The 25,888-nt window shown below is 41.5% G+C and overlaps 1 protein-coding gene across 1 annotated transcript; it reads left to right on the forward strand.

Annotated features, from left to right (window-relative positions):
- The first annotated feature begins 364 nt into the window (after positions 1 to 364).
- Positions 365 to 24,264, forward strand: dse (dermatan sulfate epimerase). Its single transcript, XM_074615349.1, has 6 exons — positions 365 to 506; positions 3,690 to 4,173; positions 9,312 to 9,565; positions 16,849 to 17,088; positions 19,686 to 19,893; positions 21,305 to 24,264. Exons 2-6 carry the CDS (start codon positions 3,734 to 3,736, stop codon positions 23,043 to 23,045), a joined length of 2,883 nt encoding a protein of 960 aa, XP_074471450.1. The 5' UTR covers positions 365 to 506; positions 3,690 to 3,733; the 3' UTR covers positions 23,046 to 24,264.
- The last annotated feature ends 1,624 nt before the right edge of the window (positions 24,265 to 25,888 follow it).

Consider the following 25,888-nt stretch of genomic DNA (forward strand, 5'->3'; position numbering starts at 1 on the left):
AATAAACCGGGAAACATTTAGAATGTTTACGTTCAAAAATTTTGTAAAGGGTCTAAATATTGTATATTCGTGACATCACAAATGGACAGAAATCCTGACAGCTTGTTTCAAATGCAGAGTGTCTGAATACGGGCTGTGTGTATTTCCCTGTGGATTGAGTGTTTCGATACTTACACAGTATTTATATAGGACTTAAGCCTGCCTTATAATTAAAAAATGAAAATCTCACTTTTTTATAATATGGGACCTTTAATCCATTAGCTGGGTCTCCTTTAAGCCGCCCCTCCTCACTCACTCACTCTGCTAGCATGACGCTCCCTCCCCTCCTCTCCTCTCCTCTCTCACACACTTTCTCCCTCCCCTCTCTCACTTTGTTTCGTCCCCTAAAAAACTCTCTTTTTCAACCATATTGATAATCTTTCTAAAGAAAGCACCGCTGTGGACGAGGAGGAGAAATGACCGTAGTGACGACGGGAACACGGTTTAGTGGGTACCGCTTCTGACAGGTAACGTTAACGGCTCTTTTCCCATTCACTTTGCTACCAACAGTGGTCGACTCGAACAAGGAGACTCTTGTGCGGAGATGTGGATTATCAATAGCATCGATCACTGATAACTGACTGTACACTTCACTTCACTGTCTGGTGGAGAGAGGCATTTATAAAAACTAACGTTACAATACATGCGGGCTTATGGTAGTAGACTTTGTTCATACACTGAAAGACTTTTAAAAAGTTCGCATAAAGTTAGGGAAAGTAAAAGTGGGGTCTTATTCCCATGAAGCCGGAGAGTCAGAGCTCACTGTGGAGGCAGGAATGCTGTTTGTTAGTCTATAACCATAACTATGAAACCTCTGCTGGGTTTTAACCTTCTGACACTGTGGAACAATGTCAGTGACAGATATTAATATGTCATAACTGTTTACTGTACTTGAACAGCACTTCATTTTTAATGTAAGTCACTCTGAAGGTGGACATATGTAGAAAGGCCTGAGGCATATGGGACAAATCTGGATTGAATTGCTTTTGATTTATTATTTTTTACACTGACAACACAGTTGCATTTCGTTGTCTTTTTGCTACTTATCTAATAATGACCTAATTAATTATTAGGTAATAATAATTAATTATTATTATACAATTATATAATAATTATAATATAATATAATATTATTATAATATATTATTATTATTATTATTATTATTATTATTATAATTAATTATTATTAAAGAAGAAAATACTACACAGGCATATCACATTAACATCAGAACTCAGTGTCAATGCTGCCATACTACATAGAATGACTCAAAGAGTACCATGACATGAGTAATGTCTCTGACACTTAAAGCAGGACCCTATAGCTAAAACATTAAAGACCCTGAGGTCATGTCCTGTGTTTTATCTTAACAACAGTGGAGGAGTTTATATTTTTAGAATTAAATAAAGCAGGTATTTTATTCTGGCTGATTCTATAGGGATTCACCGGTCCAACTTTTTCAGTCCCAATACCGATAAAGATACCCGGGCTTTGGGTATCGGCCGATACCGAGTACCGATCCCATACCAGTGTTTAATGAATAAGCCGTATGCCTCACTGTGTGGAAGTGACTGGGATCATTCTTTTATGTGTAAGACAACATCAGGCTTGACTTAAACTTTGCTTCACTAACTTCGTGACACAAAATGTAACAAATAAATACAGATACGTAAATTTGCTGAACTTTATTATTAAAATAAGAAATCCTGTGCCAGAAAGTTTTCAAAATTGAACAGGAATTACAATTCAACTGTAAACCTTTTTAATGCAGCAACAAATTGACCAAAACTTAAACAGGAATTTCATATTCCAGCATATAATGTATGTAGTATATAAACTTAGAATTGAATTGAATAGATCAGCCCCATTGTCACCGATACCCGATCCAGCTATTTGGGTCAGTATCGGCCCGATATCCGCTCTGGTATCCGTGGCATCCTTATGATTCTATACACAATGTACTTCAATTTGATTACTTTTAAGCGAGCAAAAAATACATGAATTATGAGGGGTAGGTATTAATATCAGTCTTCATGTACCTTTTGATACTCTGTGCTACAGACACATGACAGTTGGTACTTAGAAAATATTGATTTTGTTTGATACCCAGTCCTGTAGGCTAGCTCTTCTCCACTACAACTGTATTCCCGACATTGTGAAACAACACTCTCACTTTCATTATGAGAAATATCATTTTAGGGCCGCAACTAAGAATTATTTTCATAATCCACTTTTTTTCCACCAATTAATTAACCCGTCACTGTCTATAAAATGTAAGAAAATATGGAAAAACATTGCAAGAGCAATTATTCCCAGAGCCCAGGGGTATGTCTTCAAATATCTTGTTTTGTTGGATCAACAGTCTGAAACCTAAAGATATTTAATAATATGATATTTAACAGAAAAAGCAATAAATCTTCACATTCGAGAAGCCGGAACGCACATATTAAATTACATTTGTTTCAGTATTATATAATTTACAGAAAGTATAATTAAATGTTTGAGTGAATAGATAAAATATGAAAATATGGGCTCAGAGCTTCAACATCTCTAAAATGCTGGCCATATGGAATTAATCACAGAGATGCTACAGAAGATAATGTCTTAAAGGATCATGAGTTCTCTTTTGAGTAGAACAGAACTACTACAGGTCCTTTCCAAAATATAATCCATTGAATTTAGTGAAATAGCCCAAGGGAAGTAGTTTGAGATCAGTCTAAATCAGACTTACAGTCATCCTCAGTAAAAATAGATCCTTGGCTCCTGACACAGTTCCAGTTTTAGTGTGATAACTTATTCCAGATTTGTCTTGATGGTTTCGTTTTGACTACCAAATCCACCATCTTCACGCTCACCACAGAGGAATGTGAAGATCAAACGTCAAAGTTACCTTCAGCGGAGGCCGTGTTATTATGTACCAACTTCCCTTGTTTATCAAACAAGCAACACAAAAAAATCCATGAGCACGCCGAGCAGCTCGCTGCAGCAGGAGGACGGACCCCGGTCTAGACGCTGTTGAAATCACTACCAAAGGGTTTTCCAGCAGGCCTTCTTTGCCAAGAGCTGCACTAAGGTCATGGAATTTACTCTCATGTTCGCAGCAGAGCCGGCTGGGCCAACTCTGGTCTCTCTCTCTGTGTAAAGCACAGCCGTTGGGTTTAGCGGTTTGTTTCAGCAGACCAGAGTAATGTTACTGCAGTAATGGACCATTTATGACCTCCAGGCCTTTGCTCGTCTCGCCATCTGGGTGTGCATGGCTAGACTTGTCTGACCAACTCAGAAATAAATCTTGGGAAGTGAATATTGGGTAACACAGTGTGTACGAGGTGTAATACAACCTCCACAGTTGGCTGTTACACGGAAGTGAAGATTTTATGGTAGAAGGTTATCACTGTATTCTTGGGAACTCTAAAGATATTAGAATTTGGGAACTATGTGTCTAACGGCAATGACTCCTACAGTACATCATCGGTCAGTAGTGTTATAGCTGTGCCTCTCAATAATGGTCTACATTACTATGGAAAGCCTGCATCATCAGGAATACAGCTGTATCTAATTATTCAAGGAATGCAGGGCTTTTGTAAGAAAAGACTGTGTAGAATTATGGGCTGGCTTTCTCAAATCCTTCTCTTCCCCCTCTGTTCCCTCTCAGCTGAGCTCCTTCGGCAATGCCACAGTCCTCCGTCTGATGAGACGATGAGAACCCACACCCGCGGGGCCCCCACAGTCTTCCTCATAAGTCTGCTGTGGCCCCTGCTCGCCCCGGTGGTGGCGGCGGCGGCGACGGCAGAAGCGGAAGTGGACCCCACCGGTGGAATCCCCTTCATGGGCGGCAACTACAATGGTCACCCCATGCTGTACTTCAATCGGGGGGATGTGGAGGGGCTGCAGTACGCGGCCACGGGGACTCACCGGGACATGGCGAGGAGGATCCGCGACGCCGGCGAAACCATGCTGGAGCATCCCGAGATGTACCTGCCCCCGTGGAGCCCCGCCGAGTTCAGCGCCCGCTGGAACGAGGTGTACGGAAACAACCTGGGTGTGCTGTCCATGTTCTGCGTGCTGTACCCGCACAGGGCGGGGGCCCTCGATCTGGCCAAGGACTACATGGAGAGGATGGCGGCTCAGCCTAGTTGGTAGATTTTCTGTCTTTTTATTATTTGATTTATTATTATTTCAACTCTTTAATTTGACACAATGAGATTTGAAGTGATTATGAAATATTCTACATAAGAGATTTGAACCACCCTCCTCTTTAGCATCAGCGTTTTTTTCTTTTTACACAGACAAATAGGAATCTGTTCAGAGTTTACAGATGGTACCTGATACCTGATATCTGTCTCCACCCCCCCATGTGTGCATCAGCTGGGTATTAATGCCGAATCCTCCCGCTCAGAGGCTTTCTAGTCAGCCCCATCTCTCTGGAGTGTTCTCCTATTCCTCTGTGGGCAGAGCTCTGTTAAAGATGGATTGTGGTCCGATAAGTCTGTGCTTTCAGGAAATATGTTTAGCAGCTGTTTGCTGAACATGAAAGGAAATGAAATGTTCAGATGTGTGCTGAATAGCTCACGGTCAGGGGCCTGGGGCTGAGACTGAAAGCTCAGGGTCCAGGTGACCAGACTGGGACCACTCTGCTCTAGTTGTCAAAATGATGTAAACCAGGGTTCCCACAGATACATTTTTCTAAAGATGCTGTTGATGACATTGCTACCTTTCAGCCACTAGGTGTTGTATTCTTCCTCCCCCGTTCAATTGCATTCACTTCACAAAAAGTGGTTGCCAGTTTGTTGCTTAGCCTGTATAGTTTATGGTTGAGTGGAGTGACTCAGACGGACAGTCACGTCAAGTGATGAATCTTTCCTGGTAGAGTAATGAAGTCATTTTGCAACATGTAGCTTTAAGCCCACATTAGGTTTGTGTGTGTGCATGTTGCTCTGATTGCACATCGTTTGAGGGAATTCTAATGTTAGTTAACTGCACGCAACCGTCACTAATGCTAAGATGCGAACGTAGCTCCTCAGGGATTGAAGCTGTTATTTTTCTCATTTTGACAATCTAACCGGTGACAACACATTAGTTAAGGTTGTAAGGACCATGGCTGTTGGTAGTTGATGGTTTTGTTTGAATATGCCAAAATGTAATTTTATGGGTTATTGTTGTTCGGACGACAGCTAATATGTGCTAATGTCAGTTGTCACGGTAAATATTCACGTATTCTGCAGCCCGATGGAGACACCAGTGTCAAACTCGGTCATTTATCAGTTTCCTTCCACACTAACTGGAAACTTGATCGCATGATACCAACGTAATTTTATTGTTGGCTCACAAGCTTTGTTAGAAGTGGGAACCAAACGTCAGATATCTTCCACAGAGATAAATAAAACATTCATTTTGGACCCGTCAAAATGTTTAAAATGATGAATTCACAATCGTTATTTTTTTGTATTAGTTATTTATTTACGCTTTTTATGTTGTTATGGTTATTACGTTACGTTGTTATGTCATTATTTTAACACAAACCATGATCTTTTTTTCTAACCTTAACTAATCGTTTCACAACGTTAACCACGTGGCATTTTGCATTTCTGCAAGCGTGATACAAGGCTGATTTTACACGTATTTATTAAACATATTTTTAGGTTCAGACATTCAACGTATCCCGTGATTTGCAGAAACGTACAATGCCAAAAAAAAATTCTTGCGACTGGGTTGCTGGATTTCTTGGAAGGGAGGCATTAGATTTAGCCAGGGAAAGATCAAATGAGATGAAATTATCCAGTTATTTAAAAGAAAAGAAGCAAAGACGAGTTTCCTTTTAAACTTTGACCTTTCTTCACCTTTGAACCACTGGTTTACGGTATTGCTGTTGTAATCTGATTAAACACAATTTCATTTAGAAAGAGAGCACAATGTAAGCACAACATTAGCTAAAATAATGAACCTCTTAAAGGGGACCTATTGTGCTTAGTTTCAGGTTCATACTTGCATTTTGGGTTTCTACTAGAACATGCATATTACATGCTTTAATGGTCAAAAAACGCTTTACTCTTCTCATACCGACTGTGCTGCAGCACCTCTTTTCACGAACAAAAACTTATTGCAGGTAGGCAAGTATTGTGCAATTGTGTTACTTGGTGACATCATCACGTTGCGGAAGAAAATTCGGGGCTTCAAGCAAGGCATTTCAGGCAGTTCAGTGTATCTGTGGGGGGCGAGAACTCCCTTTGGCGTGGACGTTGGGCTTTGTAACTTTACAGGCACAAAAACTATATAACACAAAAGCATAATAGGTCCTCTTTAATGCTAGATATTGATGCTCAAAACATGGCCTCAAGATCAGGTATTGAAGCAGGACTCCTTTGATATTATGCTGTAGTTGTGCATATTCCCAAACAAAGTTACTGTTGATCATATTACCACTAACCATCTGCCACACAATAAACTCTATAAACTCAAAATAAACTCTGGGCTTTTAGCAGCTCTCTTCATCGATCCTGTTGGAATGGATTACAAAGATAACAGTAAAGAGTATTATGTGTCTAGATTTATTGGATTCCCCGAAACACCTCTAAAGCTCAATGCAGTAAACACTACAGTTCCATAGATTTTAATCACAAATATATACAAAAAAATAAGATTCTTCTATAAGAACCAGTTACAAAAAAAAAACATCCTTGCCATACTTCATACCGTGAGAAGGACAATCAGCAAGTCAGCTGAATCCATCCATTCAGCCATGTTTGGACAATCCTCAGGCCCTTTCAGAGTCAGCCATGGCTGAACGTCATGCAGGCGTCAGCCATCAACAGGGCTTCCTTATTTCCCTAACAATTTGATTAGGTTCAATGAACATTAGTTCAGCCTGCAAAGTGCACAAAGTGGCTGAGAAGTGGATTACAGCCATTCACTAGTCTCCAGCTCTCCACAGCTTTAATTTCAAACACTAAAGGATTGAAGGACTCAGAAAAATGATGCTTGGAGAAGGTGGTTGCATCCAGGGTCGGGGTCCATGGCAACCTCCTACTGTTCATTCACATATATTCACATAGTCTCACACAATTAGTGCTCACTAGCGAGCTACAGTGATTTGTTAACCTCTTTCTTTTTAGTTCTAACTTAAATTTGATTTTATGTACGAAGCCTGTCAGTGGCAAAAACAAGCCCTTTTAGTGGACGTACATCGACGGTGAGGAGTTGCCCCATAGGACTGATTGATGCAAAGTGCATTCTGGGATACTTAGCTACCACAAGTCCAAACACAAGTTACCTCACCAAGTATCCTGGATAAAGCAGGCAGAGCAAGAACAGTCCAAGAACAGTCACTTTGACTGTACTTGGAGTGCAGTCAAGAATGCAGATTGGCCTAAAGACTTCAAATCAGATATAAAACAGTCTTCATCTCACAAAATTCATAGGCAATAAAACACATAGTTCAGTTCTTCCTCAGTCTTACTGGGTCCGGTATGACCAGTAGCTCATAGAGGCTGGTGTTAGCTAATGTTAGCAGACTTTAGATGCTCTATAATTTACTCAATCTGTTCTTTGCCTTTACAAATCTTCTCTACTTGCGCTACTGTTTAGCATTCACCATTATCCTGTAATTGTTTTAATATCTTAAATAACCAGTGCTCTATGCTACACCATATTTTATGATGTGGTGAATAATCCCAGTCATCATAAATCATTATATCAGTAGTAACAGATGTAAGACATATGATAGTATATTTGACACATTGTTGTCAGGATTAAATGCAGATATCCGCTGATTACATACATCCGTAGCAGTGTGATTCCTTTATTCTATGCCAACAATTCCTCTGCCTTGAGCCAACCTTTTCACCCTCTAAATCCTGAGAGAGTTATTTTGTTTGTTATCAACGTTTCTATAGTTTAATCCTTCTCATTTTGGTGCGCTGTTGCCTCCAGTCTGCAGCTCATTTCGGGAGTGGGGGGGTTGGGAGTTAGACAGTGTGGCATTAATGCAATTTGCAGGACGTTTTTCACATGATCAGTACGAGTGCCACAGTGCAGAAACCGAGAAGCCACTGAGCATGTGTTTTCACATCTCGAGAACACACTGTGAGTTTTCTCCTTGGCCGCACTTTTATTATGGTCACTGAACCCTCTGCAGGGCTTGTGCACAGTGGCTCCAGGAATCACTCAGCTGTGGTATTCATGACCTTCAATTATGTCTCCCGACAACTCCAGGGACCATGTCAGGATGGGGGAACTTCTACTTTGTGGCATACTGGGTGCCTGCTTCCTCTCTTTTTTTTTTCTTCTTTTTACACAGTCTGTGCAAACACACAGAAGTGAGATTGTGTGTGCTTTGGCACGATTCGATATATAGTCCAACTGTGACTTGTCTAACTGTTATAGTCTTCCTTTTTTTTCGCCATATGGGCAACATAAAGAAGCAATCCATTTGGTGGTCATTTGCACGACCGGAGAGGAAGTGATTTTCAAATAAACCTCAGCTGCCACTTAACATGTGGAAGCGATACTTTTTTTTTTGCCTTTTCATGCTTTTTGTCCAACACACATCATTTTTGGTATTTAAGAACTTCATAATATCTTCAAAAATGATACAGATGATATACAGTATATAGATTTACGACAACATAACAACTGAAAAGAGTGAATCTCAAATGAATCATCTGTTCTTTCAGGTTATTACCTTGTGCTCTTGAAGTAAAGGAACATGACATTAAATGGCATAAACAGAATCCTTATGTACATCTCAGCGTGATTCACCGAGTCAACTCATGGCTGTTTAAAGTACAGCGCTCGGTTCCATCGCCACATCTGAAGCTGCTTTCTCTTTAACTACAGTGAGCAGAATGATTATACAGAACACCTTTCGCTCTTTTTACAACACCAACACTTTGCACTCTTAAAAACCCGCAGGAGTCAGCGTTCTTAGATCTATAGCGCCAGTTAACCAGGAGAGAATTTGCACACACTACTCTTTTAATGTCTCTTTATTGCTAAGCTATATGGTGCAGTAGTTTGTGGTGTGAAATGCTACTTAGCGTCTTTATTTTTGCTTTCAAAGTGAATCGCTTTTTTTACAGCTGTGGTAGGGATAATTAAAAGGCTTTGCAAAGAAAGAAAAAAGGGCTTCTGTTTTATGACAAACATTTTCCAGGGACTTCATTTAAGGAGTGAAAAATTTCACACCTAATTACCATTTGATGTTTATTTTTCCACGTGCTCCACATAATGTTTGATGCCTTTGCCTTTAACCTTGTGTGTTGGTGTGTTTGCATTGCAGGTTGGTTAAAGACGCCCCCTGGGATGAGGTTCCTTTGGCGCACTCTTTGGTCGGGTTCGCCACCGCTTACGACTTCCTGTACGAGTACTTGAACAAGGGCCAGCAGGAGCGTTTCCTCCAGGTGATCGGCAACGCGTCCCGCCTGATGTACGAGAAGTCCTACGTCCGAGGCTGGGGGTTCCAGTACCTGCACAACCACCAGCCCACCAACTGTGTGGCTCTGCTCACGGGGAGCCTGGTTTACATGACACAAGGTTAGTGAACAGTGGACTCATGTCTTTGTAATGTCCATGTGTTTAAAGATGAGAGCCTAAAGATGAGTATGTGGGTCAATATGCAAGATACCTTTACAACCACTGGCTAAGATTGTCATGAATTTTGGTGGAGCTTAAGGGTTAGAAACCTGCCTTGCTCAGCAGTAAGAAGCTTCAACTCAACTAAAGGAATTTTACTGTAGAGGTTTAGTCTCACATGGTCTAAAGGCTGATTCAGAGGATTTACACCCTGCTAAGGATGCAGTTGTGGAGGGATTACTGTAAAACAATCCGTGGGCAACCTCCGGGGTGTGAAAAGTGAAGCCAATTGCGGAAGTGCCTGAAACTTGCAATGTTTGATTGACAGCTACCACGGTGTCTGGTTTTGGGTGTTTGGGTGTGTGTTGGATGTTTTTGTCTTAGCCTAAAAAATGTCTTATTCAGCGTTCGGTTGAACCAAAGAACGTATATTGCGAAGAAGTGAAAGTCAGTTGTTAGTTTCCATTGCAACATCAGCGCCCAGCAGCAGAGCTACGCTTCCGCAATTTTGGACTGAAAGCGACTACCAGACGCCAGTAAAACATCCGCCTAGAAAGTGCAGTACAAAAGTAAAACAAAATGATTTCTATTTTATTGTCATATTGTACCAAAATGGCCTGTGTTGAACAATAATACATTATAAATATAATAAGCGTTTTCAGTCTAAAATGGCGACAGCGGCTGGAGTTTCATCTCTTTGCTTCTATACTCTTTGGTTGTACTTAGCTCCACACTTTCGTGCCCCTTCTGGTTGCAAAAAACCAACAAGGCGACGGCCAAAATGCAGAACTCGAGGCTTCAAAACTATAGTCCACAAACCAATGGGTGACATCCCATTCACTACGTCCATTTCTTATGTACAGTCTTTGTCAAAAATATGATTTTTGACATAGAACTCCATCCATCTACTGTACGTACCTCTGAGATACTTTTCTCAGCAGATTTTTACAAATTCATTAGCGGACTCCTTTAGCAGCTCTTTAAAGGGGCTTGGTGACAGATAGGGCAACTTTTTCGGACCATATTAGCTCGTCTCCCTTGAAGAGAGGACATGAAGTCATATTTGCTCACTGTGGCTGAGTGATCGATTTAGAGTCAGTTAAGGTAAGTAGGGCTGCAACGAACAAATATTTTCATTATTGATTAATCTGCCAAAATTTTGCGCAACCGATCAGGCAATCGTTTTGTCAAAAAGGCAAATCTTCACATTTAGAAGCTGGAGCTTGAACAATGATTGATTCATTGTTTTTCAATATAGTAAACTAAAATAAACTACTTATTTCAGCTCTAAAGTTTAGTTTGACTTCATTTAGTGAAAAGTCCTTTAACCATGTTAGTTAAAATGATGATTGAACGAAGATGTGTGAATAGATTAACAAAAGTGATCCCTTAACTCAAAGTCCACTCACCGTTCTAGCTTTTTATCAAGCTCATCAGCACGTAGAGTTTGCTCAGTTTGCTTATGCAATGACTTTCATACTCAGTGACAGCACTCCACCTAAAAGTATACATACATATGGTATAGGTCATGTCCATTTGCATGGTGAGACTTGCCAACCTCAGTTAAACGTTTGAGTGGAATGTCCGTGCAGTCAGCCTGAGGTTATCTGCCGTAGCTGCACTTAATCCTTTGTAATTGTTCTCCGGATGAGGGTCTCCTCATAACTCTGCCAAGGTTTGGTCCTCCAGCATTTCCTTTGTGAGACCTGATATGATTATTCAATGCTTTTTAGCCTCAATATCTTATTGCACTAAATATGTTGAGTATCAGGCAGCAGATAAATGACACCAGAAGGTAGATGAACTGCACTGCAGCTTGCTTCGCTTACAGGGATTTGATTTCTGGTACAAAAGATCCAGTCCTGATGTGAACTGAATGACAACTGGCTTACAGAGAACCGTTGTGGCTTTATTTGAGGCTTTTCTTTTTTTTAAGAGGGCAACAACAGGCACAAAGCTCTGTGAACGCTCAAGGAGACTTATAGCCGGACCTCTTTTTTTTTGCTTCATTTCATTTTGTGTCGAGCCCAGGAAAAAGTGAGCTCGCTCCAGCTCTCACTCCTAAGTCTGTGTGAACTGTGCTCAGCCACTGCTCTGATCATGACAGGGTTTATTTGTTGAAAGTGTGTTTTACAGCAGACCTCATGTGGAGGTTCATAACTAGCAGGGGTGAGAGAATAGCTTCTTAAAAGATTGCTAACACATGATGTATTTGCAATTGTTTAAAAAAAAAGGGCCCTCTCCTTTTAGCCGCTTCATTTGGCTTCATCTCGCTCACGTGTCTCATCCAACACTGTGCAGACTCTGAACTGCATTCCATTATTGTATATGTATCATTCATTTCCTGCGCAAAGGGATGACATTACGTCCAAATATTATTCCGCCGAGATGGCTGTGAATAAATGGAAAGTTTCCAATAAGCACTAGCAGAGAGAGAAGAACAAACTCTGTCTTCTTTATTGCTTATCTGACACGAGCTATAAGCCCAATGCTGACTTTTTGGACTAGTTATTATTAGGGCTGTCAAAATGAATGCAATAAAAACGCGTTCAATTTGTTTTATCGCCATTAATTTCTTTAATGCAGTCCATCTGTCAGAGATTGTAGCGGGTTCAGTTTTTAAAGCTAGAGAGAAACTAGAAAAACCTAAGGAATCCATCGGTACCAACAATGTTATACTAGCTTGTCGTGAAGGAGGTTAAATAACACTCCAAACTTACGCTAAATTTTAGCGAGGAAAAACTTGAATGGACATTTTCAACGGGGTCCCTTGACCTCTGACCTCAAGATATGTGAATGAAAATGGGTTCTATAGGTACCCACAAGTCTCCCCTTTACAGACATGCCCACTTTATGATAATCACATGCAGTTTAGGGCAAGTCATAGTCAAGTCATGTTGTTGCCTGTTGGGCTGCAGTTTGCCAGGTTATGATTTGAGTATATTTTTTATGCTAAATGCAGTACCTGTGAGGGTTTCTGGATGATATTTGTCATTGTTTTGTGTTTTTAACTGATTTCCAATAATAAATATATACATGCATTTGCATAAAGCATCATATCTGTCGACTCCCATGTTGATAAGAGTATTAAATACTTGACAAATCTCCCTTTAAGGTACATTTTGAACAGAGAAAAATGTGCGATTAATTTGCGAATAATCACAATTAACTATAGACAATCATGCGATAAATCGCAATTACATATTTTAATCGATTGACAGCCATTTCCAATAGTTTGAAGTATTGCAACTTTCAAAATGTAGACGTTTACAGTCGCAAGCCATTTTCAACCATTAAGTAGAAGCGTAGCACAAGCAAACACTACATTGCTGCGTTTTATTTTCTCTTGGGAAGAAAAAAGCAAATGAGCTTCAGCTAGCCAGACAGAGAGTGCGATTGTATGTGCATACAGACATAGGGAGGGAACTGAAGCCGTTATCTATGCTCTCTTCAAAGCCACCAGACTCCATTGACAAAAACAGTAATTTTACCTCGCAGAACACGGGAGTTGATTGTCTACAGTACCTCTGCATCGATCGGATAGTTTGTTTGTGTTATTGTGTGACATGGGGGTTTTAAAGGGTTACTTCGGATTTCCCAAAGCCACAGCAGTACATTGCTTTGCTCCCGTGCTAGTACTCTTGTCTGTTTCTCCAAACTGAGCTCGTGTCGACCGACATCTACTGTAGGTAATACACTGACTATGGATAAGTACCTCATACAACCCCGCTTCAAAACAACTTCAATAGCCACATTTTCAACTTTACTTCCTCTTTTACTGCTTTTAATTTGAAGTGAAACTACTATATACTATACTACTACCACCTCAAATGAATACTCCTCCCCCACAATTGAGCTGTCAGACGGTAGGAAACATTGATCTTCATCACTGACTCTGAATATAAAATAGATCAGAAAACAAATTACTTTCTCCCCCCGGTCAGACATTTACAAGATCTTTACAACTGCACTCCATCAACTATGTGTGACTCTCTGATGTGCAGACACACTGAAGGAGCAGAGAGTAAGTCAAGGAGCGTAGTTGGAAGTAACAAATCCCTTGACCTTTCACATTCCTCTGGACGTAATGTGTGCTGAGGGAGGGATGTGGGTGTCCAGACCCAGAAGCACCCTGGCTAACAGCATGGGAGACAGTCGAGGCCTGTAAGCCCCCAGCCTGACAGCAGCATTATCCCCTCTGTCATTAAGCAAACCAGCCACACTGTTAGACTGTGGGAAAACAGAGAGAATTAGAGCTGAACTCAGAGTTACTGTACACTACGTGCATGTGATGCAGTTCGTCTGGTATGTGTTTTCCGTTGGGTTCATGTGATGATTTTTCTTTTTTATTTCTCCTTTTTTTTGTTGACGTCTTCGGTATTACAGTAATTGCTGTGGTGTAATTATATGTTCAGCACTGTGTCATGGTTTTCCTTGGATTTTCTGTTGATGACTTTGGAGTTTGAGTACGCGGTTCTTCCTTTTCTTTGTTCATTTATGGTGACTTCATTACTCCTAGCCTGTTTCACTTCTGTTTTTTTTTTTATTTGACTTCATTTACTAGCAATCTGCTGATGTTACAGCTGAAAATCTAATTGCATCATTGTCTATCCGGCAGAGGGTTTATCCCAGGAAATATCTACTTTACACAGTTCCCAGCAGCTCTGTGTAGCTTTTTAGCCTCTTTTAGCTCAATGTAAAGGGCCAGTGTGTAGGATTTAGTGGCTTCTAGTGGTGAGATTGCAACCAACTGAATACTCCTACCGCTCAACCCTCCCTTTCACAAGCATGTCGGAGAACTACGGTGGCTTTCAGGTAACATAGAAACGTGAAAGGCTCTCTCTAGAGCCAGAGTTTGGTTGGATCCATTCTTGGCTACTGTAGAAACATGGCGGAGTCCGTGAAGAGGATCTGCTCTAAGGGCTCATTCTGAGCTAACGAAAAAACAACAATTCTCAGTTTCAGGTGAAACACTAATGAAAACATGGCTATGAATACTATACTGGGGAAAAAAAGTTCGGAAACTTGTGTTTGGTGGATTATTTCACTGTTGTTCCTGGTAGCCTTATGAGAATACACTGTTTACCATTGGCAGAGCATTTTGGCAAATTTTTCTTGGGCGCTCCCCACATAATCAGCTGTGCTGCTCATCTCACAAATGCATGATCCTTACAAGTTGGACATCATTTTGAAGGTAAATAAACAGGCTTTCCAACGATGTAAAATACAATGCCAATTAGCATTGTCACAACAGAGAAATAATCCACCAAACACAAGTTTCCGAACTTTCTTTTTCCAGTTTATAGTCAATTTCTGCTAATAGATCCCTGTAGCACAACATTTAGCAAGCTAAAAAGCCAGATATAGAGCGGTGCTGGAATGAGTCCTAAAACCCGGAAATGAGTTGGCAATTTAGCACCTCCGGTTCCCTCGTCTGGATATCAATGGGGTTTTAGTTTGATGCCTGAAATAAGGTCTGTGGTTAGCATATTTGTCCACTCCCATGTTGATAAGATTATTAAATACTTGACAAATCTCCCTTTGAGGTACATTATGAACAGATAAAACATGTGTAATTAATTTAATAATTAATTAATGGTGATTAGCTATGGACAATCATGTGATTAATGGCGATTAAATATTTTAATCGACTGACAGCCCTAATACAGATATAAATAAATATATGATTTAATTAACTTGAACCAGATTGTTGCAGGTTTCTCAGGTTTCTCTCTCACTGACAAATTGTGTTTATTTTTCCCAGAAGGCTGTCCTAAGAAATACATTTAATATAATGTTTTTACTTTTGAGGAAAGTACTGAAGAGCCTGAGCTGCTCTGAAGTGTGGCCCTGAACTGCAGTGTGAGCGCCGGTGAAGCTCTGTTTGTGTAAATATGGTCTTTGTGCATGCCAAGAGTTCCTGTTTGATGGTAAATACCTGCTCTGTGTACGCCAGCGGTCCCCGAAGCCCAAACTGAACTCTGTTGGGGACGGCTCCAGTGGGCGGACTCGCCCGGCAGGGCGGGTGCCGGCCGGTTACCGCCGATGGCCCCGGGATTCCTCAATGAACTGAGGCTGGAGTGTTTATGTGGTCGCTGGTTCTCATAGTAGTCTATGTGTGTGATCCAGTGTGTGCGAGAGAGAGTATACACGGCGTAGTGTGCCATAGTGGTGTCATGCTTTCCATAGCCACAGCTAAATGTTGTGTGTGGAAGGTTACTTTAGGTAACACACTAAGAAGCTGTTTTTTTCAGTAGAAATCTATTATTGGCCAGGTTTGTTGTATAATACTTGTTTTGACATAAAAACAGTTCTCTTTTTCAGATTAAATGGATCCATATAGAAACCATATAGTTCCCCTTTGTGCCAAAAATAATAATAATAGTTATTTCTCCTCTCCGGCGGGGTCATTTCTCTGTCTTGATGATAAATGGTAAACGGTGCGAACAGGAACAGAAACAATGAAATGTTCTGTCTAAAGATAGCTGAACTTAAAGTCTGCATTTCCCATCTATTTGCTGTTTCTTGTAGCTATAGTACTATTTTAACTAGCGTATTTGCTATGTAAAGATACTAGGGGGGGGGATCACCAGAGGCCCCATGATACGATCTTATCACGATACTTTAGTCACGATACGATCTTGATATGCTGAGTATTGCGATAAAATATATTGCGATACGTTGCGATTTATTACCTTTTTTTCAACTGCAAATTATGCAGTTTGTCAACATCTGTTTTATCTAATAAGATAGTTGCATAATAAAAGATCGACGTCCATGTAACGATATCAGAATATTACCATCCCCTACCTCTAAAAGATAGTAATGTCTACCTGAGCAGAGAATGAAGTTTCTCTCCCTCTGTGTGTGTGTTGGAATCAGAGCTTCTCTCTGCTTCGTTCACATTGCCGGGCCGGCCTTTTAGTGCATGTTAGAGCGTGTGAGCTTGCCCCACTGGCTTAGAAACAATGGGATGTCTATATGATTTACCATTGGTTAGATAAGTGATTTAAAGATATGAATCTGCTCATACTCTGTCATGTAAATCACACATCACACAACCAAAAACACTATGGTATTGTTTTGGAAAATGGATGTCAGCTATGCGAAGTATGCAAGATTACAGTATATGGGCAAAAACTGAAAACAAACATACAGAAAACGTTGGTGCAACCCTTTGAACAACTGAGGGGACAGGGGACGTCAGACTGTATTTTAACCATCTCAACTTCCTGTGTTCCCAGGTTACCTCCAGGAGGCCTACCTGTGGACCAAGCAGGCGCTGTCCATCATGGAGAAGTCCATGGTGCTCCTGCAGGACGTGACGGACGGCTCGCTGTATGAAGGCGTGGCCTACGGCACGTACACCACCCGCTCTCTGTTCCAGTACATGTTCCTGGTGCAGCGCCACTTTGCCATCAGCCACTTTGACCACCCCTGGCTCCTGAAACACTTCGCCTTCCTCTACCGGACCATCCTGCCGGGTAACTGTCACATACAGCAAGCACGCTGTTTACTTTTTAAGAAGCTGTGAAATTTATGTGATACCATATTCTCTGCCATGGATACATTAAGGCAGCCAAATACAGAGCAGGTCAACAATCTGCGAGTTTACTTAGCTATGAATGTCTGACACATCCAGTTAGGAGAATGCTCTATCCCCAGAGTTGGATAGATTAGATTAGACGTGTAAATAACCACAGGCTGCCACATCGGAGAGTAACTCCCCTGAGCCGATATGGGGTATGCATGCGTGTAGTTATTCCCTTCCTGGATGCATTTCAAAGCTGAGCTGAGACCCGCGGGGATATGAGGTGTCCTGGAAGTTTCGTCTGAAGGTCAGGGGGAGGGCAGCAGCGGAGGAGGGGCCCCACCAGGTCACGCTCGGACATTTCACAGCCCCCTGCCAACCGTTTTTTGTATTGTGGCCGAGCAGCACCGCTGCACTCAGACAGCACCTCTAATTACATCAGCCAGGAGAGCCTTGGATAGCAGCATGAATGTGCTGAGAGAGGCTGAAGTGTAAGCATTACTGAAAGGGTTAAAATATCAGTCAAACAGAGCGCTTTGGAAGCTGAACGGTTACAGCGCATGTCCTCTCTCCCCCCCCCCCCGTTTCCTATCTGCCTCTTCACTTATAGCTGTCCAATAAAAATGCCCAAAGTGTTAGTTGAAGTGCAAGGCCCTGAATGGAGTTGAAGTGTCAGCTGTATATATTAGTGTAAATGAAAAAGTCTAAGCATCAAAAAGAGCTGAAATGCCAGTTTGCAAGTGATAAAAGTAGTAATAAGTGGAAGTGCTGAGAGAAATTTGCTGCTGTCAGCTCAAGTGTCAGTTGAAGTTCGGTGCAGTGTCTCTTTAACTTTGAGCACCAAAAGGGAGCTGAAGTGTCAGTTGAAGTCTCAGCACTGAATGGAGTTGAAATGCCAGTTGGATGATCGCTCCCCTCTCGCTGCCTGTGTGTGTGAGGATGCTCGTGTGTTTCCTTACAGATGACGGGAAGCAAGTGGTAAAAGAGCGGGCCGTAGAGTCAGTTGAAGTGTGAGCAGCACTGAAAGGAGCTGAAATGTCAGTTGCGCGGTGCGATTACATACAAAGTTAATACAAAAAGGCAAACGCGACCACGCGGAATTCACTCATTTGCCTATTTGCGCAAGTTTAAATTTTTCAACTGTCGTCACTGAGGTCCTGATGTAGAATCAGAAATGGAGGAGAAACTTATTGTGGCCATTTGCAGGCACCCAGATCTCTATGATAGTACCTCATATTTGTATAGAGACCAGACAAAACTCTGTGTATAAACCACATACCTAGATGACGTTGTGTTGAGTTTTGATGGAGCCAGACCTAGACACGATTGCATTATGACATTTCTGGGACTTCCACAACATGTACAAAGCAGCAACAGTAACTTTGGAGCGTTATTTATCCCCCTTCCGACAAGCTAGTGGTTTTCTAGTTTCATATGTTGCCAGTATCTTCACTCCAGCTTTTAAGACTGATCCCACTACAACCTCTGAAAGACAGAATAGCAGCCGGCGTATCGTTAAGAGGTTAATAGTTTATATAATAAAAGATCGATACTTGACGTCCGTCTATCGATAAAATATTGCCACGAAAAATATCAAGATACTATGCTGTATTGATTTTTTTCCCCTACACCTAATGTATAAGCACTTAAAGGAGTTGAAGTAAAGTGTGTGTGTGCTTTCGCTTGTGTGTTTCCATACGAATGGCAGGAAGCAAACGGCAGTAAGAGTGGTACTAACGTAGTTGAAGAGCACTGAAATGTCAGCCGATATGCAAGTTTAAAATGTTAGAGGAAGTGCAAGGGCTTGAAAGAAGTGACCGTGAAGTCATGGTTCAGTTAAAGGAGTTTGAAGCGTCAGCTGAAGTGCAATCGCTGAAAGGAGTTGAAGTGTCAGTTGAATTATAAGCACTGAATGGAAAAGGTCAGTCGTACGGTTGCTGTCCTCTAACTGCGTGTGTCTCTGTATGTTTGTGTGTTTACGTACAGTTGACAGAAAGCAAATGCTGAGACATGTACATCATAGCTTCGAGACAGCATTGAATGTTAGCAGCACTGTTCATTTTCACTTGGTCTTTTAATAGTCCGATAGCGTAACCTCAGTTCCTGTACTAAGTATCCTGAAGGGTGTTTTCATTGTGTCTCCGTGCTCACAGGGACAACACAAAGAGACTTTACTTGACAGAGTGTTTCTGTTGCAATTTTTGTTTTACGATGTTGACAAATGATGACTGTGATTACATGCTGTAGTTACTATAGCTGGTTTCTAAGAAGCCTCTCGCCACCAGCGTGCGAGGTTTCCCTCACATAATTACACACAACAAAACAGTGTGAACACTTTGGGCTTGGTTTGGGTCACAGCAGAGGGGGCTGACATTCATCCACATTTAGTCTGAAGTGATATTTTCATGCATTGTTGGCACTACAAACTTCAACATCAGCCAAAACATTTAATTTGGCATGTTTGCCCATTATTTATGATATGAAATATTTTCTGCTTGACACCTCAATGAAAGGCCTCCTCCGCTGAAGTTGTCCTCTCTGTCTCGTCAGGATTTCAGCGGACCGTAGCCATCGCAGATTCCAACTACAACTGGTTCTACGGGCCGGAGAGCCAGCTGGTCTTCTTGGACCGCTACGTGTTACGTAACGGCAGTGGAAATTGGCTGGCAGATCTGATTCATCAAAACAGGGTGACGGAGGGGCCAGGACAGGCGGGGAAAGGCCAGCGATGGTGTACTCTCCACACAGAGTTCATCTGGTGAGCTGCTCACTCTGCTTTCATAACAGGAAATATATGACTGTGTTTTTTTCTGTTTTGAGCTATTATTATTATTAAAGGGGAAGTCCATCCAAAAACCACTCTATCCATTTCCCATCACATTTGGGGCTACATTTCTTAATTCTAATGACTTTCCATGGTGGAGATATTTAAATCTAGGGCTGCACCTGGGGCTGTGCGATATGGACAAAATCAAATATCACAATATTTTTGACCACATACCTCAAAGTTGATATTGCAACGATATTGTAAGTTTGACTATTGGTGCTTTCACAAAATATTTACACATCAGTAATGTGGATATGATAACCAAGTGGGTAAAGAGAAATAAAGAAAGAAACAGCAAGAACTATTCTGGTAAGTTCAGAAAATGACATCACTTTACCGTAATGCAGCCTTTAAAACCAGGAAAACACAACACTTATTATGATATTACGATATCCAAAATCTAAGAGGATATCTAGTCTCATATCATGATATCGATATAATGTCGATAGGCTATATTGCCTAGCCCTAGCTGCACCTAATGGTTATTTTAAGATTAATTAATTGAACGGTCAATTATGCTTTACACGGATCTCAATTTCTCACAGCCCCAAGGGGATGTCTTGGAATTTTTCTTGGCCCTGCCAGTGACTTCCTGGAGTCTCTGCTGGTTCCCTGGCAACCTCACAATGACAATAAAGTCCCTGACCAAGAAACAATTCCAGCGCACAAAGGCCTTTACACACCGGGGCGTTTTTTTTTTTTTGCGTCACGTCTATATATTTTTTTCTAACTGTTGTTTTTGTCATGAATACTTTCACACAGAACGTAAATATTACGCGGCGAAAAAGCGTCATACTTTTTTTTTCCGAACGAGATTGATTTTTCTGAGCTTTCGCACCGCGATTAAAGGCATCAACCAATCACGTTGTCCAAAACGGGTTGCGTCGCGCCTATATTCATGACATGGAGGCTCCGTAGTCCGAACCAAGCCGGCAAACTTTATTACTCCTTTCAACCTTGACAAAGGCAGCGCAGACTAGATCCACTCCTTCCCTTCTTCCCTTTCAAAATAAAAGCCCTATAATTTTCACAGGCGAGTATTTTGCATTTTCATGTTGTTTAATCATCACGCCCCCGATGTGTAAAGGCCTTATCTCCCAGTAAAACCACAAATTGTTGTTTTAACCGCCCGTTGGTATGTGGTTGGTATGTTGTGTTGATCTTGATATGTACTATTGATCTGAACTGTTCCTTGAAAGCAGCAAATGTAAAATTGCATCATGTCATCACAAAATAAGTGTGATGACATGAAACTGATGAGAATCCCCATCAGTGTTTGCTTTTGATTGATGTCCATATTGGTCTTTTTATCTGACATCCGTCCTCTCATGGTGTCCTGCAGGTATGACCCAGGACTGCTTTCCAAGCCTCCGTCAGATTTTGGAACATCCCAGCTCCACCACTTTGAGGACTGGGGCGTGGTGACGTACGGCAGCGCTTTACCCGCAGACACCAACCACACCTTTCTCTCCTTCAAGTCGGGGAAGCTGGGGGGACGCGCCATCTTCGACATCGTCCACAGGAACAAGTACAAAGAGTGGATCAAAGGGTGGCGGAACTTCAACGCCGGCCACGAGCACCCGGATCAGAACACTTTCACTTTTGTGCCCAACGGTGTCCCGTTCATCACGGAGGCGCTGTACGGACCCAAGTACACTTTGTTGAACAACGCCGTGTTGTTCAGCTCCGCGGTCTCAGGGAGCTGCTTTAAGCCGTGGGCTGGACAGGTTACGGAAGCCTGCGATTCCAAGTGGTTGAAGTACAAGGTGGGGCTGGCGGCCGACGCCCAGGGCAGAGTAGAAGCTGCTATGGAGAGACAGGGAATGGTCTTCATCCGTGGCGAGGGACATTCCGCTTATAATCCGGAGCTGAAGATCAGGAGCTTCCAGAGAAACCTGCTCCTTCTTCACCCACAGCTCCTGGTCGTGGTGGACCACATCCACCTGGATCCAGACAGCCCAACCCGGGCTATGAGCGCCTTCTTTCACAACACGGAACTTCCCTTCCAGGGTACGAAGGTGGACGGTGTTCATGGAGCGTTTGTAACACACGGTGAGGATAAATATAAGATGTTCTGGATGGACGACACAGGCTACAGTAACAAAGGAGTGGTAGGTTACTGGAACTACCCTCGAGGGTACCCCTATAATGGCTCCAACTATGTGAACGTCACCATGCCATTGAGGTACCCTCACACCAGAGTGGCCTACATTTTCTACGGACCGGGCGTGGACGTCCAGAGCTTCAGCCTGCGCGGCGACGACCAGAGAGTGGACATCTACCTGGCCACCAAGGATCACACCTACACTATCTACCTGCTGACCGGAGAGGTCACCAGCAAGCCTCTGTTCGCCATGGTGCTGCTGGACCACAAGAAGGTCGTGTTCGAGAAGGCGGCGGCGGGCGCGGAGGACAGCTCGCCCGAGGAAGTAGAGGAGTACGTCAACGTGATGGAGGACAACCTCCAGCACGTCAAGCCCGTCTTCCAGCAGATGGAGAGACACATACTCGGACGGGTCCTCAACACCGCCAGCTTCCGGAAGACCGCCGAGCGCCTCCTCCAGTTCACCGACAAGAAGAAGACGGAGGAGGTCATCGAGAAGATGTTCGCGATGTCTAAGAAGCAAGGCAAGGGTAAAGGGGGGAAGAAAATGAACCTTGGGGAGAAGCTTTCTGAGAGTATGCCTGACATTTTTGCACAGATTGAGGTGAATGAGAAAAGGGTGAGACAGAGGACTTCAAAGCGTACGTATGAGGACAGTCCGGAGGAGGGAGAGGGAGCCTTTGTGGAATACACAGACGGACGCAAAAACAGAAAGGGCGCCTTTGTGAAGGGCCGCAAATTCAAGGAGGTTCACATGGTGGCGACGGCAGGGAGCGAGGGCTTGTCCAACGCCGCCTCCTACATACGACTCTTCCTCCTCCTCAACACTGTCACCTTCTTTCTGCTGCTGGCCGTCTTACTGACTCGCTTCCAGAGAGGTCGCAGTTTGCACACGCAGAGATGTTTCTACACCATCCTTCTGATCGACTGCTTCATCTTACTGTACCTCTACTCCTCCTGCTCTCACTCGCAGTGTTAACGTCAGCTACACGTCCATCCACATGACCTGTTGTTGTTCATGGTTGAAGTACATGCTGCACCCCACACCTCAGTCTGAGCCAGATCTTATCACACAACTATTAGGGACACTTTTACATCATAAAAAAAATCTGCGATTTCAATTTTTAATATTTTTAGGAAAAAAAAGTAGTGTTGTTAGAATGAAGTTGTAATTTTTTTTTTTTATATACTATTATGACATTTTCCCCAGAAAATTACAACTTAATACTTCTATTATGATTTGTATTTCTTAATATCATTTTTGTATTTATTTTTGTATTTTTGAAAAAATATTTTAATTCTTTAACTCTAAAAACTCTAAAGTTAATTTTCATAATGTTATGAGCTTTGCTCAAAACATTTTTTTTCTAGAAATTACAACTTTACTCTCCTAATATGACTCTATTTTATTTATAAAGCCCAAAAACAAACATTTGCCTCGGGGGTTTAAGGATAGTAATCTATACATTACAACTCTGTTTCTGTAATATTATGACATTTTCACCACAATATTACGACTTTATACTTCTATTATGCTTTTTATTTTCTTAATATAATTTTTCATAGTTTTATGATTTTTTTATTAGTTTATTTTCATATTCTAATTTTTGCTGTCATAATATTTTTTCTATAACGACTTTTCTCTCCTAATATGATTTTATTTATATAACCCAAAACGGATAGTAATCTATAAATTACAACTTTGTTCTCATCATATTGTGATTTTTTCTATAAATTACAACTTTGTTCTCATCATATGGTGACTTTTTCTATAAATTACAACTTTGTTCTCATAATATTCTGACTTTTCCCCCCAGAATATTATGAGTAATTCTTGAAATCTCAGATTTTTTTTTTAACCTGTGGCCCAAATACTCTAGATAAGATCTACCTTATGGGTGTTCAGGAAAAGCAACTGATTCCAAATAGGAATTGATGAATTGCCGCGATGAAAGCAGACCACCTCTGATGTAATGAGCTTCTGTGGAGCTTTAGAAGCGAGTTTGTGTAAAGTTCATCCTTTTTGCAGTGTTCAGAGGTCCTGCCCTGTTTCAAAGATCTCAAGGTTAGCCACTATGATACAGTTCGGTCTGCATAGTTCATAGAAATACATTTAAATGTATATATGTGAAAGCAAGATATATTTTTATGGTGTGTTTTTTTTTTTATACCATTTGTAAATAAAATTACTACATGCATAGGTATGCATTCATTGTGTGTTGTGTCTAGTGAATGTGTGAACTCTAAAATGTGTGTAATGTATAATACTGTGACTAAAAGAGCTCCACGCAGGGCAGCAAACAATGGAGCTCACAGAGGAAGAAGAGATATCAGGCTGTGATACACACACAATACTTCTTAGTAAATACATCCACTGCTAGTTTGGGTCTGCACATTTGTTGACAATAGGACAAATATAGAACATCACCAGCCTTTCCTTTTCTCTGAGGTATTGTTTTATCATGTGTAAACATGCCCTTTCCTTTTTTTTGGTAAACGCTTTAATTGGTATTTACCAGCACAATCACAGTGCTGCATTATAAAAGAATGTGTTGTACCTGTTTTCAGACAAACAGAGTAATTGACTAAGCACGTATAAGCAGTGATGGATTTACGAACAGTGGAAGCTTTTATTTTTTTAATGACGATGCTGAAAGACACATCTGTTGTAAATCTGCAAGTGAACACAGTCTAGACACTCGACTCCTCCTTCACATGCATCAACGAGCTGTCTTATTTAAAGGGGAAATATCGTGCTCATTTTAAAGTTCATACTTGTATTTTGGGTCTCAACTAGAACATGTTTACATGCTTTAATGTTCAAACAAACACATTTATTTTTCTCATCCTGTCTGTCTGAATATACCCGCTCCTGAAAAAGCCCAGGTGTATTCTAATGAGCTTGCAGGTGACATAGGAAGGGGAGTCGCATCTGAATGGTTTGTTGAATCACATGTTTTTCTGATCTAGACAGCCCACAAAAAATTGTCTGGGTTGTCTTATTTCACAGTTTGTGGGTTGATAGGTACTCCAGATACCCAAAAAGAAGGATGTGCACAAGCCCTTTAAGTGTTGCTAAATCCACACGCTCCACGCAGTTAATAACGCTGGATAGAAATGATGAACAGTAATCAAAAACACTCCCACGCAAAGAACCTATCGGGGATCAGAACTATATTTTATCATCAATGGAACAAATTCATTTTCACAGCATTTCTTTTTCTTTCTTTTTATTTGAAAGAAGAAGAAATTGTGTCTGTCACTGATTTGTTTTATTTTGTTGGGAGTGATGGAGTCCAGCTGCTCTGTGCACAGCTCTGGTGTAACTGGAAGCATCATTGGCTGAGAACCTCTGGCCTTTCTGGCCTCTTGTCATCAGCTCCTCTAACTGAGGAGTTGTACTCCAGTCAGTCAGTCAGTGAGTGAGTGAGGTGAAAAGAATTTCTTTCCATTCCTCTCCTCACAAAAAAAAGAAATGCTGTGGGTTGTTTTGTTCTGATTGAGCAGATAATCACTTCCAGATGTGCTTCTCCTTATATAAAGTGACCTCTGCTGTATGGCCTGGTCAAAGCACGTGGGGGGATGGAAGTGAGAAGTGATTTATTTACTTTGTCTCACTAACAAATGAAACCTCGTTGTTCAGTTTGTATTTGAAACCGGCCGGCACTGATAAACAATGAAGCTCACAACTGAGTACAACTTTTCTTTTTTATGATGAGGTCATTTTGAATGTGTTAGGATATGAAACGCTGCCATCTGCTGGCCTCGTCGTGTACCTGCTCATTTTGTTTTAAACTGTAGACTGTAGAAATGTGCGCTTTA

The sequence above is a fragment of the Sebastes fasciatus genome, chromosome 18, assembly GCF_043250625.1.
Source record: "Sebastes fasciatus isolate fSebFas1 chromosome 18, fSebFas1.pri, whole genome shotgun sequence".
Taxonomy (NCBI): Eukaryota; Metazoa; Chordata; class Actinopteri; order Perciformes; family Sebastidae; genus Sebastes; species Sebastes fasciatus.